The following is a 13,638-nucleotide window of genomic DNA, read 5'->3' as shown; positions in this document are numbered from 1 at the left end:
ATTTTTCCACGTTCAAGCTTCTTCGCGAGTCCGCGATACGTGCGTTACAAATTTACAACGTATCCCTCAAACATCGCGATTCATTCTTCGACTGGGTTTCGTAATCACCGAATTCTTCACGAATATAGATATTCCCAATCGCAAGCTGAAAGGGGTGGAAAAACCCGGACGATCCCCACTCCGTGAAAAGTTTATTGATATGCCAGAATTGGCACATATTTCAGAGAATAGTTTTCTCCGGTGATAACGTGGCGCAATTTAGTGCCAGATTAATTTCATCGCCGTGATTCGGATTTCTGTAAAGTACTTGGATCGTAATTTAAAAAATTTGAACGCATCTACACGGTTGGAAAAAAAATTCCCCAGCTGGTCCACTAAAATTTTTCGGTTCGTTTAACGGTTTCATAGTGTGTTACTGTTCGAAAAATAGAGTACAACGTGTAAATTAAATATTGAAAATGACAACAATTTGTGTCATATTTACTAACAGAAATTTAAGAAATAACTGAAATATAAAATGAACCTGCTGGGACGTTGTGTGTAATTAAATTTTTCTAACAGTGTACCGATTGCGTAACGCAATGATCATAGTTTTGAGGTAAAAAATGTATTATTATTATTATGTATAATATTGCAGATATATTATTTGGCAAAAAGTTTGGCTGCAATACCTCTGGCATTCCGAATGCTTAACTTATATATATATATATATATATATTATAGTGATAAATTCGAGGACCTATATAAGAATTTTCCATGTAGTCTCGGGCGACCATCGGACGTGAGCGATCAAAGGGGGGGGGTAAAAAATGATTTAACGGTCATCACGAATTTCGAGTCTAGGTGCCAGATGTCAAATGTTGATTTCTTCCACGTAACTAATGAAAGAAGAAATAGCATTATTCATAGATAAGGTTTGCTTTTTATTTCGAAGTGCCGCTACCTGCTGCTTATACTATTGATCAAAAGCTTCAAGACTTGTTTATCAGCGTAAAAGAGAAAAAGAATTATGATAGATGAAGATATCGGGTATTATTAGATGTATAGAATCAGAATTTATTCATTGAAAAATGAAAATGAGAGGGAATTCTTTTTTTTCTAGTATATTATTATTATTAATATGTTGGGGCGGTTTTTATTTCGAACTTGGTGTATATTTTCAATTGCAAACTTCACAAACCTTGCGAGAGTGTTCAGATTTTCATATAGATATATCTGTGCTTTTGAGGATATTTCTATGTATGTAATTATTTCGAAACAATTTAGAGGACTTCCCGGTAGAATTTCGAAAAAGTCGAAAACACGGACCACCCTAGGATATGTATACGTCATATGTGTAAATATATATGTTATACACATATGCGATATTAGAATTTTTGCGTCGTCACCGATTGCCGGTGTCCCGACGATGACGTAAGACGCTACACACGCACATAAGCGACAGACGCTGACAATGAGCGTTGGCAAAAAAAAATTAGAGACGCAGAATCCTGTAGAAACATTACCTAACACAACAATCTATATATATATATATATATATATATACATATATACATATATTGTATATTCACGTATGCTTATACACATATAATTATATCTGTATATTATCGTGGCTCTAAATTTCTACGTGTTTTGTATAAATAATTCCAGGACGATCGGTCCTCGGCTACTCGACGTCCGCCAAGATGAAAAATTCATTGATGGTCGATACGCAACGTCAAAATCCGCGAGCGTCGACCGGATCCTCGCGACCCACGCGAATCAGACGTCGCCGTCGGCTGTCAACGATGTCGTTGTAATATGAAAACAAAAAAAAAAAACAAAAAAGAAAAGGGAGTAAAAATAATCTTCCGGCACCCTAACGACCGCGGACGATCTAATTTTGGAGAATTTTTTATTTTTTTTTCTATTTTCCTTCAGTTTTTCCGTCTTCTTTCTACCTGTTTTTATTTTTCCCTCCCTAATCTCTTGTTTTCTCGTTAGATCGTTGACGCGTAACAACTTGGCAGATATGGATGTCGCACGTCACGTCCATGCAATAACGCTGAAATCAAATCTGCGTTTATGTACGATGAGGCAAATTTCATTCGTACAGTTGACGGGAAATTGTAGAAAAGTTGGTTGGTATAGTTGCAACAACGGTTTGGATATTTTTTTTAATTTTACTAGAAAATGTAGTACAAGTAACGTGTTTGGTGTAATTGTAATTGTCGATAATATATTTTCTGGTTATTGGAATGTTAAATCTGGTCGTTTAATTTACTACATTTTTTCACGACAAGATACGTTACAAAATAACTGGATTTTTTTTTTTCTACGGATACAAAACTCACTTTACTTTTGTGCCCAGAACTCATGTTATGCGATTATTGTAATGAACGAAAATAGTTGAGAACCGCACATTAAACACAATTCTTTCTCGTTACGATCACTGTTGCTATATTTTCTCGTAACCGTTGCGAAAATTTAACGCTCGTGCAACGATAAATTGACGTTGAAGCCTTGTTTAACTAAAAAAGTAGAGTAAACCTCACAAGCTGATTTTGCGTTGCAATTACCAAAAAAGGATCGAAAATACCTCGTTTTTCGTAATTCCAACAATATTCAAACAGTGTTTTTTCAACGATACCTGTTTTACTGAATTTTTCTAGTTACTGTAGAAACGAAATTTTTCTCGGTGTGTGTTCGCGTGGATGAGTCGACGGGACAATGAAACAGGTGCGGCGGAGTTGGCAAGCTCGGTTGCTGGGCTGGCTGAGTAGAATTTTGAAGTAATTAGGCGAGACCGCAGATCTAGTCAGTGGGGTGAATTTCGCAAGGCGGAATTCTATACTGACTCATCATAAACCACGGAGATGACATTCTGGCGTGTGTGGTTATTGCCACGATTTTAGAAGGTATCTCGATCTTCAAAGCGGCGGGAAAACCACGTGCCACGCACACATCCCAAGTTTTTTTATCCACTCATGTAAAGATTTCCCGCACACGCGAGAAGCCGTGCAGTTTCAAGCGTTTTGCAAACGTCACGCGCACGGAGTAACTAGTGCGTAGAAAGGAACATCACAGGGTGAGTATGGACCATTTTTAGGCGAACAGTGTCCGTAATTTACGAGGGTTGCGGATTATTTATAACAAATACGCGTCGACGTCGGTTTCTAGAAATTACTCACGCCAAAAATCGGTATTGTTTGTTCATTAATTTTATCACACGAGAGTATTTGCACGACAAGTTTTCATCGAATAATTGTGTTCGAAAGCTGTGATGAAATTAACTTTCGGAATACGAGAATAGAAATTAACGGAATCGTAAACGAGAGCTTCGTTTTATCGATGGTTCATTTTTGATCGTTACAAAATTGTTTGAAATCTATTAGATTTGTTCGATTTCACTTGACGACTCAATTTATTCGGTAACTTATCGTCTACTAAGCACGAACGAATCTGGATACTAGATTTTTAACTGTTTTGAAGCGATCTTAAATGAATTATCGATATTTAAGCTTTTGTTTACAATTTCACAATCAGTTTTTTCAACATTCTTATCGTCGAAGAGATCTTCGGAGCCTGCGAATACAATAGTTCGTCAAATACTGGTTTCACGACAATCTCGTTAGAAAATGAGCAAAAAGTATTAATTTTTGGCCAACCAACCACCTGATTCATCGTCAGCCAAATTAAGCCCTGTGCACACGGTTCATTTTTTCACGCCGTTTCAACGACTCGAAATATCCATTGCTGCGCACTTCGCTTCTTCGTAGCTTCCTTATCGGTTGACGCAGTTTCTATTTCTTACTAGCCGACGCTGCGTCTGTAAGAGCACCAAATTTTTCGTAAGATACAGCGCAGAATTTATATTCGACAATTACCAATCTCGCAAGTATTGGATTAAGATTCCATTAAGAATGAGACTTTTGACGTTCTCGTTGTACGTAGATTTTAATCAGTTGGCATTAGATATTACGAGATGAAAGAATTCACGCAAGCTAATTTTTTTATCCCCGTACATTCAGTGTCGACCGATTTATAAACAGGAAATCGCAAGAATTCAATGAAAAAAGAGAAAGAGCGAATGAAAGACGTTATGCGAAGCTAACTGAACGGACGAAGAAGAACACGAGGTTGGAATGGCTGTGATCTCGAAGGTGAAGAACGCGATATTTTTGGGGCCACAGGTTCGACATAGAAACACATTTGTCGAGGTAGCGCAAACTCGTGTTATACAACAAGATCAATCTTCTCCTCAGCGTCGTACCTGCAGTTGAGAGAAAAGCTACAAATCTTCTCATTTGTGACCGGGTGCAGTTTCTTGCATGCGTACAAATATGCGTTAAAATGCAAAATGACAAAACGTCAAAAACATCCGAATTATAGTCGTAAAAATCATCAATTCACTATTTTTCCAAAAATTCGACCTCACACTGAGAAAAATTTCATTTGTCACAGTAACTAAGAAAATTCGTCTGTCAAATAAATACCTTTTTTTTATCGCCCGATATCACCATATTTTTTTTTCTCACACAGGTATCTGTGTCCAGAGACTTGCTCAGTCAATTTTCAGCTCAAAGTAATGAAAATTCAGCGAGTTATAATTTTCGGAGTGGAATGATTTATACTTCACAATTTATGAATCGTCTTTTTTTCCACATTCAAAATTGCATTTTGCTAAAACCGACTAATTTGCCTTGAAATACAACGCTCAAAGAGTGTCCCAGAGTTTTCTTCAAGTTCTTCGAATTCGACCTGAGGTCTCCAGCGACCCGTACAAAATTTCTTTTACCGAATGACTTTTAATTTTCAATCGATCGCACCTCTCTCATCCTTTATAATCGACGCCGCGGCACGTGCTCGAGATGTTCCCGGGTTAATAGACCCGAAGCCCCGAAATGAAATAGACGGGCATGTCGAGGTCGAAGGCTGGCGCCTGCCCGACCAAGGCCTCGAAGCTCTGACCCCCGCCGATATTTCTCGGTTTCACAATTTTGATTGCCTGTCCGATTCTAGGACAGAATCCGAAATCCCGGTCGAGCCGTCGTGCTTTCTCAAGATTTATCGCTGGCCCGACGCCAAGCGAACGAATCCCGCGTATTAGAGACACCGGATGTGATATCCGGCCGAATTTTTCCCGGATTTGATCCGCCCTAATCGATAAACAAAGATGTAAATTTTCTCTTTGCAAAAATTAATTGACGCGAACAATTCTCGAGAAATTAGAATGGCACGTGTTTATTGCTCGAGGTATGTATAATTTAATAGTAATAAAATCAATGTACGTGTAACAAATGTCACATCAACGTCCTCTCGCAAGCTGCACGCTTTATCTTACACCGGTAAACTGAACTTGGGCGGAAAATCAATGCCATACATCCGGGACCCGGACACAGGTCGCTTATTCGCTCGCGATCCCGCGGGATGGATGTGAGCAATATTTTTCAACAAAACCGGGAGGAGGGAAACCCTCGGAGATAATTTTCCGCAGCTTCCATGTATTCGGTTGAAGTTCTTCTTTCTTTTTCGAAGATATGAAAACCACGCGATTTTGCAGAAATAATGGTGAACCGTCCCGAACGGTAATTTATTTTATTACTTTTTTGTCGATTGTTTTCATCAAAATATATGATCAAACATTTCTTTCGTAAATTTTATATATCTATTTTTGGAAGATACGTTCGCAACTGTGAGATAAAAATTCGTGGATGGAGTTTTCGATCGGGCTTCCTTTTTTGCCTGGACAATAATAACATTGAAAAGTAAAGACGATCGATGCTATCTTTGAATTCTTTTCTGCGAAATCACGAATTAAAAGAACAATCGCGACATCTCGCAACATGTTTGCCATTCGATAAAATATACATATGTATACTACCTCGTGCAATAATACCGCGAAATTGATCATTCGGAATGAATGTTTATTGCTCGATACATTATATTCCTGTAACATTTTACGTAATATCAAAGAATCGTTGATGTTTTTTTCACGGACAAGATGTCAGTGGAAATGGGAAAAAATCATTTCTTCATAAATTCTTTGCAAAATAAAGCCGGTAATTTTGGACTTCCGGTGATTTCATAGACTGGAAGCGTGAATTTCCGTGAAATAATCGAATCGTTCATCCTTTTTGCCAGTAGAATTTTCTCCATTTCCCCAATTTTTTTTTTTTTTTTTTTTTTTTTCACACTCAAGGTTTCCGACGTAATTCAAGGAGGTTCAATTTGTCTTTAAATATTACTAGCAGTCGGCGTCGAAGAACAAAGAAGCACGTTGCTTCGGTCTCGGAGTGACTTCACTCGTTCTTCCTTCTCTCTTCCTCTCAACTTTTCTTCTTCGTCTTTTGCGCAAACCGGACGAACCGCGATGCCTCAACGCTCGGGACTAACGTCCATGGAATTTAGGGAGGTGTGTAATATTTTCGCAAGTACGAGCGTCACAGTCCGTCAAAGACGGACCGTTTTAAGGCATGAGGCTCACGTGCCTCCCACCCGAATTTCCGAAAAACGAAAATACGACATATCGCGATCGGATCCGCGAAAAGTGACGTCCGCGAGGTTCTCTGGGTCTGGCATCGGCCCAATTCGAATGCTGTCAATAACTGCCGGACGCTTATGTAAACGAAAACAAGCTCCTCTCAAAGATTTTTTCTCTCACAATCATCCACCACCTACTCCCACGTTTGCAAATCCTACAGACCACAGTGGCCTGCCTCAAGAATCGACTCGATCCACCCCGTATTTTCATGTCTTTCATTTTTCCTTCGCCTCTTTTTCTCGCGTGGATTCCACTCCACGTTTCCAGATCTCTGACGTCGCTGCTGAAGCTGCGCGAAGTTTGGATAAATAATATATATGTATAAACAAACTTACACACACACACACACACATGTATATATATGTATCGAATTATATGACTATGGATCATTCCCTGCAGTTTTTTTTTTTTTTTCTTTTTTGTTTTTTATCATTCGTCGTCAATATGTTGTTTTATTTCTCGTTCTCTTCCTTTTTCTCTTTTCCTTTCTTCTCGCATTCGAACATGTTCCGTTTCTCCGGCACGTTTCAAAGGTATACATACAGTGCATGTCAACACGTTTGCACCACCCGCTGATCTATATCTCGACGAATTAGCCCAGAAATAGAGCAGCAGATCCTTTAATAGAAGCTCCGACGTCAAAGGCTGCAGAATGCGCAGATGCGATTCAAGACGCGGGTAATTTCCGTTGGGTGGGGATAAACTATTTGCGCCGCGTGGATTCAATCGACGAAGGATCGATGACATCCGTCAGGCTTGTGACGATTTTCATAAATATCACGAAAATTATCGATCGCTCTCCCTGCTGGCCCAGAATTCCCTGCTTTCTTGCACTCTGTGAATTCCGCCATTCGCGGCTCGGTAAAACGCGAATGCCAGACGTCGCCGGTGTATTTATGGATTTTTTCAACTCCGTTCGAAAACGTTTGGCAATAAATTCGGGACTACCTTGTATCTGGTGGACGTTACCCTCACAGAAATATCTCGAGTGCCATAATAAACGGAAAAAATTTTCATCTTCAAACTGCGATATTAATTCACTCACTCGCGTACATCGCTCTCCTAAATAACTATATCGCAAATAATTATCGCAAATTTGCTGCAAATTATCCTAGGATCAAAGCCACGAGAGCGAGATTTTTTCATTCCGCGGCTTTGTAATCATTCGTCAAGATCAACCGAGACGGAGACGAAACTAATAAAAAAAAGGGGGCAACGAGTTCAATTGCAGATTTTATTCAAGCGGTTTCTTTGTTCTTTTTCGCATCTGGCCGCTCGCGATCGTTTTACGGTCTTTTTAACTTTACAGTAATCTAAATAAATACGGAATGAATATAATCGAGATTTAACGAGCGATCGTTAAAGTTGTCCGAGTGCCGAGATTGGCACGCGTGATTGCTCGTAAGTAACGGGAATAACTTGTACGTTGCAAATTGCAAGTTGATTTTCAATTCAAACGCGTACCGGGGATAAATTATAGCATCCGCGAAGGTTTCTCTCGTTTGTCAGATATGACAGGAAAATGCAACTCGCGCGGTGCCAATTGCGCGCAAATAATTGTCATCTGGATCCAATTATCCTAGGTATTATAAATTAACAAAGGCTTTACGTACCTACCAGCCTTTGTTGATGCATATATATGTATATTTACAATTAAACAGCCAGGTAATAAATCACCGTAAGTACATAACGGTAATAAAGGATAATAATCGAGCCCTTAAAACGCGAAACGTTCAACCGATCGTCGGGAAGAAATACATTCCTCGGTGTTTATCAATTCATTTTCTATAATAATGATCCTTACGAAGGAAATATCCGGCTGCATTTGGTGTGCGCAAAACCGTCGGCCATGTTTGTTACGCCGTCGCAATAGAGTCCGAGTTCTTGTCGATGCGAATGGCAGAGGATATTTGCGAGGTATTTCACGTCTCCAGATATTCGCGGATTTATCAACGAAAATAAGTAAATCAACGTCGCATTTTACCGGTATACGCAAACCCGGTAAGTAAAGAACCGTATCGATTATTCGTAGATCGTAGTTACACCGTATCTTGTGCGAAAATTTCACAACTCTATCCAGCTTGAGGAAAGTAGCCGGCAGACCCCGATCAACCCGAGACGTATTGATTTCTGGGGTTGTCAGACGAAAAAATTAGCAAACTGCGTAACCCCGACTGCCGATGCCTCCTTTCGTGTAAACGTTGTCGGGACGAAGTAGTCGTCTTCAACCTTAACGTAGACCTTGATCGAGTATTGCCAAAAATAGTTATTCGATATCTCTACGGTAGCTTCATTTTTTTTTTCTCGACAATTTCGAGTCAATCTGCGAACGAAATTTTCGCACCAGAAACCCGATCGGTATTTAATCTTTGTTTTTCTTGGATAGCAATTATTTTATTACGTATTCTATAAATACGCGAACTGACCCCAGCAACAAGTAACTTATAGCGCGACGTTTGTAATCGTCAATTGGCTTCTGTTGATGTTTAGTCTAGTGTTATAAGCTGCCGGTAAAGATGAAAAAAATAAAAAAAAAATACAATTCTGGCATACTTGAGGAATTATTTTCCTGGTTGCGAATTGTCGGCAGAATGAACGAGTGAATTTCGAAAATTTATGTCCTGCCAGTGGTTTATTAATTTCGGTTTTGATGATTTCTTTTTTTTTTTTTTTTTTATTATACGTATATGTATATTGGAAACTCACTGTTTTCAAATTTCAAGTGACTCGATTCAGCCCCGTATTTGAAATATCGTAAGAATAGCAAAACACGTCACCGAGCTAGATACAGTTGACGTTGTATCGTCATATTAATTGATTCGAATAAAAGGAAATTTGCAAACGAACCGAATGTATGGATAGTTAACAAGTTCCCAATACGAAGCAACATTTTCATCGATATCGCGGGAATACCCTCCAACTAACATCTGCGGAAGTCCGAAACGGTTCGTCGAAGGCGTTTTGACGGTTGTTAAAAAGTTTCAGATCCGGGACCGAAGCGAAGTTGGCCGAGATACGGGAGGGTTGAAAATGGGCAAGGAGAAGATCCACATAAACATCGTGGTGATCGGGCACGTGGACTCCGGTAAATCAACGACCACCGGCCACCTGATATACAAATGCGGGGGAATCGACAAGCGGACGATCGAGAAGTTCGAAAAGGAGGCCCAGGAGATGGGCAAGGGTTCGTTCAAGTACGCCTGGGTCCTGGACAAGCTCAAGGCGGAGCGGGAGCGGGGAATAACGATCGACATAGCTCTCTGGAAGTTCGAGACGGCCAAGTACTACGTGACGATAATAGACGCGCCCGGTCACCGTGACTTCATAAAGAACATGATAACCGGGACCAGTCAGGCGGACTGCGCGGTGCTGATAGTGGCGGCAGGGACCGGGGAATTCGAGGCCGGGATATCGAAGAACGGACAGACGCGGGAACACGCCCTCCTGGCCTTCACCCTGGGGGTGAAACAGCTGATCGTGGGTGTGAACAAGATGGACTCGACGGAGCCGCCGTACTCGGAGAGCCGGTTCGAGGAGATCAAGAAGGAGGTCTCATCCTACATAAAGAAGATCGGCTACTACCCGGCCTCCGTTGCCTTTGTACCGATCTCCGGATGGCACGGGGACAACATGCTCGAACCCTCGCCGAAGATGCCCTGGTACAAGGGGTGGAAGGTAGAGAGGAAGGACGGCAACGCCGACGGCAAGTGTCTGATCGAGGCTCTCGACGCCATCCTGCCGCCGTCGAGGCCGACGGACAAGGCGCTCCGACTTCCGCTCCAGGACGTCTACAAGATCGGCGGCATCGGAACCGTCCCCGTCGGCAGGGTGGAGACTGGGATCCTGAAGCCGGGTATGCTGGTCACCTTTGCCCCCGCGGCCCTGACGACGGAGGTAAAATCCGTCGAGATGCACCACGAGGCTCTGACCGAGGCTCTGCCCGGCGACAACGTCGGATTCAACGTCAAGAACATATCCGTCAAGGAGCTTCGCCGAGGATACGTTGCCGGGGATTCAAAGAACTCGCCGCCGCGCGGCGCGGCCGATTTTACCGCTCAAGTAATCGTCCTCAATCATCCGGGACAGATCAGCAACGGTTACACCCCCGTTCTCGACTGCCACACAGCTCATATCGCTTGCAAGTTCGCCGAGATCAAGGAGAAGTGCGACCGCAGGACCGGCAAAACTACCGAGGAAAATCCTAAGAGCATCAAAAGCGGCGACGCCGCCATCGTCATGCTGCAACCCAGCAAGCCGATGTGCGTCGAAGCTTTTCAGGAGTTTCCACCCCTCGGACGCTTCGCTGTACGCGACATGCGCCAAACTGTTGCCGTCGGAGTAATCAAGGTCAGATTTTCAGCTTCTCGCGTTATTCGCACGGTCTGCGAGTTCTTATTTCACAGGAAATTGCATTTCCAAATACGGTCGACCCTTAGACGGGTACATTTTCCTACTGAACTAATTCAGAAAATCAAATACGATCCGCAGTTTTCGGGATCGCTGATGACAATTCTGAAATCGGAGTTGCGAAATTCAGACAGAATTTTTTTTTTTTTTTTTTTTTTGATTAAACTAGCGTACGAAAAATTCTGAAAAGAATTGTATCGTACAAAACTGTGTACACTGACAATCGGTGTACGAAGAAAACGTAGAAAAAAAAATCAGAACCTCATCTGTCTACGTTACAAAATAAAAAAATCGAGTATTTTCACGTCAATTCTTCACAACATGCATAGAAATAAATGAATTAACGACTCAGGCACCCGGGAATCTAAAAATTGTTTATTTGCGTACGAAAAATGTGGTAAAATCTATTATAAATGTGAAAATATACGAGACGTGTACGATGACGAATTTCCTCCTGCTTTCGACAGAGCGTCAACTTCAAGGACACTCAGGGGAAGGTAACAAAGGCCGCGGAGAAGGCCCAGAAGAAAAAGTAACCATCAGACCTCCTCGGAAGCTCGCAGTTCGTCGGTTGGCGTCCGTCGAGAGTCCTGACAAGGCGAACCAACTGCAGGGCTCAATTTTCTACGGCAGCAATCCCTTCGAATTCTTGCTTAACAATGAATAATACCTGCACGAGCAGAATTGGGAATATGTGCTTATACTTACCCCCCTTGCATTACCCGGTAGTGTTGAATCCCCGTATATATCCGAACCTTCACATTCAGTTCACCCATGCTCCTCGCACCCCCCACATATGCTAGGATTTTTCACCGGATCGTCGATATTCCTAATCGCTTAATCGTTCCACAACGTTGTACTGAATTCAAAACGTATTACATACACATTGCGACATATACTCTCAGTTTTCCAACTCCGTAGTTAGGTTTTTAATCTTGAAGAATGTATCGGGATGTGTTTTACATAGTTATCGTGCATGCGCAAAATTCTTCGCCGTGTTATGACAAACGTTGCGTGTACGCGACCACTTTTCAAATTCTTCCACTTTTTTTTTCTTTCTTCTCGTCCTCGCTTTCGGGAGAATGATTTAGACTCCTTTACACTTGGTTTCTTGCCATTTTTTTTTTTTTTTTCTGTTTTTTCAACGTTGAAAAGAAGGTGTCATATTTCCGTACCTGCGGTACAAGAACACGACACGAACGGCCGTCACACGAAACATACCCATTTTTTAATCGATTGTATTATCGTTGTAAGGAATTTGTTATAAAAGAAAAAAAAAAAAACAAGAAGGTATTACAATTGTTTATATTATTGTCGATGTAATAGATGATGTTCGGTTGTGAATTGCTACGATTAATTTTACCGTTTAATATACCCATATTTATCTATATATATCCCTAGAGATCGCTGGACTTACTATAACAATATTTTTAATAACCGTATTTTCAATCCTTCAATTCAACTTTGTACGATCATTGTATACAGAAAGGTCTTTCTAATATCCCCCGTGTCCTCGGTGCACAATATGCACCTGTCCCTATACATATACAAACGACGATTGTTTAGACCCTTGAACCAATACCAAGTTGATGTAATAAAAAAAAAACCGTAAAAAAAAAAAATAATTTAAAAAACTCGAAGGTTGCCTCATTCGCCATGAAAAAAAAAAAAAAAAAAAAAAAAAAAAAAAATAATCTATCCGAGCAGCGTAAGTACATTTGATAAAATACCTATAATACGAAGAAAAGTTATCAATACTCGCCTTTTGCATAGAGCTAGAAATTTTGACAAGCTAAGAAATGATGATTTATGAAAAGTTAGGTTAAACGCGTACGATAGAATCTGCGAAAACTATACGGAATGAATAAAATCGCTCGACGATCATCGTTTTTATGGTAAATATAATTTATTAACACAATATTATATTTATTTTTTTTTTCATCTCTTAACCTTGTAACATGTAAGTATATTACAGCTAAATACAATATGATATTATACACTATACAACAATAATATACTTTATATACGCATATTACATGTATGTACAATTATCAACACGACGGTTTTATACAATAATAATAATTTTTATTATTATTATAACAATGTAATGCAGGTCTCGGTCAGTCTTTAGTTCCTGAGGCCAACCGAGGTTCTCCAAGCAGACCCAGTCCTTCGTTATCAAGTCTATATATTAATCGTCAGTACGCGCGCTTATATACGTATAATTTATTCCAGAGAGAGATCGTGGCAGGTCGATGTGTGCGATATTATACACGTGAGAGTCGTTGTGTGACAGAAAATTACAGAATTCTCACTTAGGATAATTAATACATCGATAATACCGCAAGCTTGGGTCAACATTGAGCAACCCTCTAAATAGCATAGGTATACAATATTAATATTCTCTCGATCGATCAGATTTCACTTTTATCACATAACGTAGAATTATGTTTTTTATTATCTACAAACTGTATATAATGTATACCGCAGACTTGGTCCGTGATCGAATCTTTTTATAGGATTTTGTAATAATTACAGAGAAAATATAATTATTACGATGGGGTGAAAAGACTGCTGAAATAACGATTTTAGCGATAACGATCAATGTTGTTTTTTCAATTTCAATTTCATCGTATAAATCTATTTTTCTTTTTTTTATTTATTATTATTATTATTTTTTTTTTTTTTTTTTTTTAATTTTGTTATTT

The 13,638-nt window shown here is 40.1% G+C and overlaps 1 protein-coding gene across 4 annotated transcripts; it reads left to right on the top strand.

Annotated features, from left to right (window-relative positions):
• Nucleotides 1–474: 474 nt before the first annotated feature.
• LOC124181730 (elongation factor 1-alpha) lies at nt 475–12,255 on the top strand. 4 transcript variants are annotated; one of them, XM_046568561.1, is made up of 3 exons: nt 475–598; nt 9,503–10,870; nt 11,398–12,255. In XM_046568561.1, exons 2-3 carry the CDS (start codon nt 9,554–9,556, stop codon nt 11,464–11,466), a joined length of 1,386 nt encoding a protein of 461 aa, XP_046424517.1. In that variant the 5' UTR covers nt 475–598; nt 9,503–9,553; the 3' UTR covers nt 11,467–12,255. The 4 variants fall into 4 exon arrangements, with proteins under 4 accessions (XP_046424517.1, XP_046424516.1, XP_046424515.1 ...); XM_046568560.1 differs by lacking the exon at nt 475–598 and adding an exon at nt 8,329–8,524 and having other exon boundaries at nt 9,509–10,870; XM_046568559.1 differs by lacking the exon at nt 475–598 and adding an exon at nt 8,330–8,524.
• The last annotated feature ends 1,383 nt before the right edge of the window (nt 12,256–13,638 follow it).

Source organism: Neodiprion fabricii, chromosome 4, assembly GCF_021155785.1.
Source record: "Neodiprion fabricii isolate iyNeoFabr1 chromosome 4, iyNeoFabr1.1, whole genome shotgun sequence".
NCBI lineage: Eukaryota > Metazoa > Arthropoda > Insecta > Hymenoptera > Diprionidae > Neodiprion > Neodiprion fabricii.
The sequence above is the reverse complement of the archived record's forward strand: the minus strand, read 5'-3'. Positions and strand labels throughout refer to the sequence as shown.

Coding starts and splice junctions, on each gene's coding strand:
- LOC124181730 (XM_046568561.1), top strand. CDS start 9,554: ATGGGCAAGGAGAAGATCCACATAAACATCGTGGTGATCGGGCACGTG. Junction 10,871..11,397: donor TTGCCGTCGGAGTAATCAAG/GTCAGATTTTCA, acceptor TGCTTTCGACAG/AGCGTCAACTTCAAGGACAC.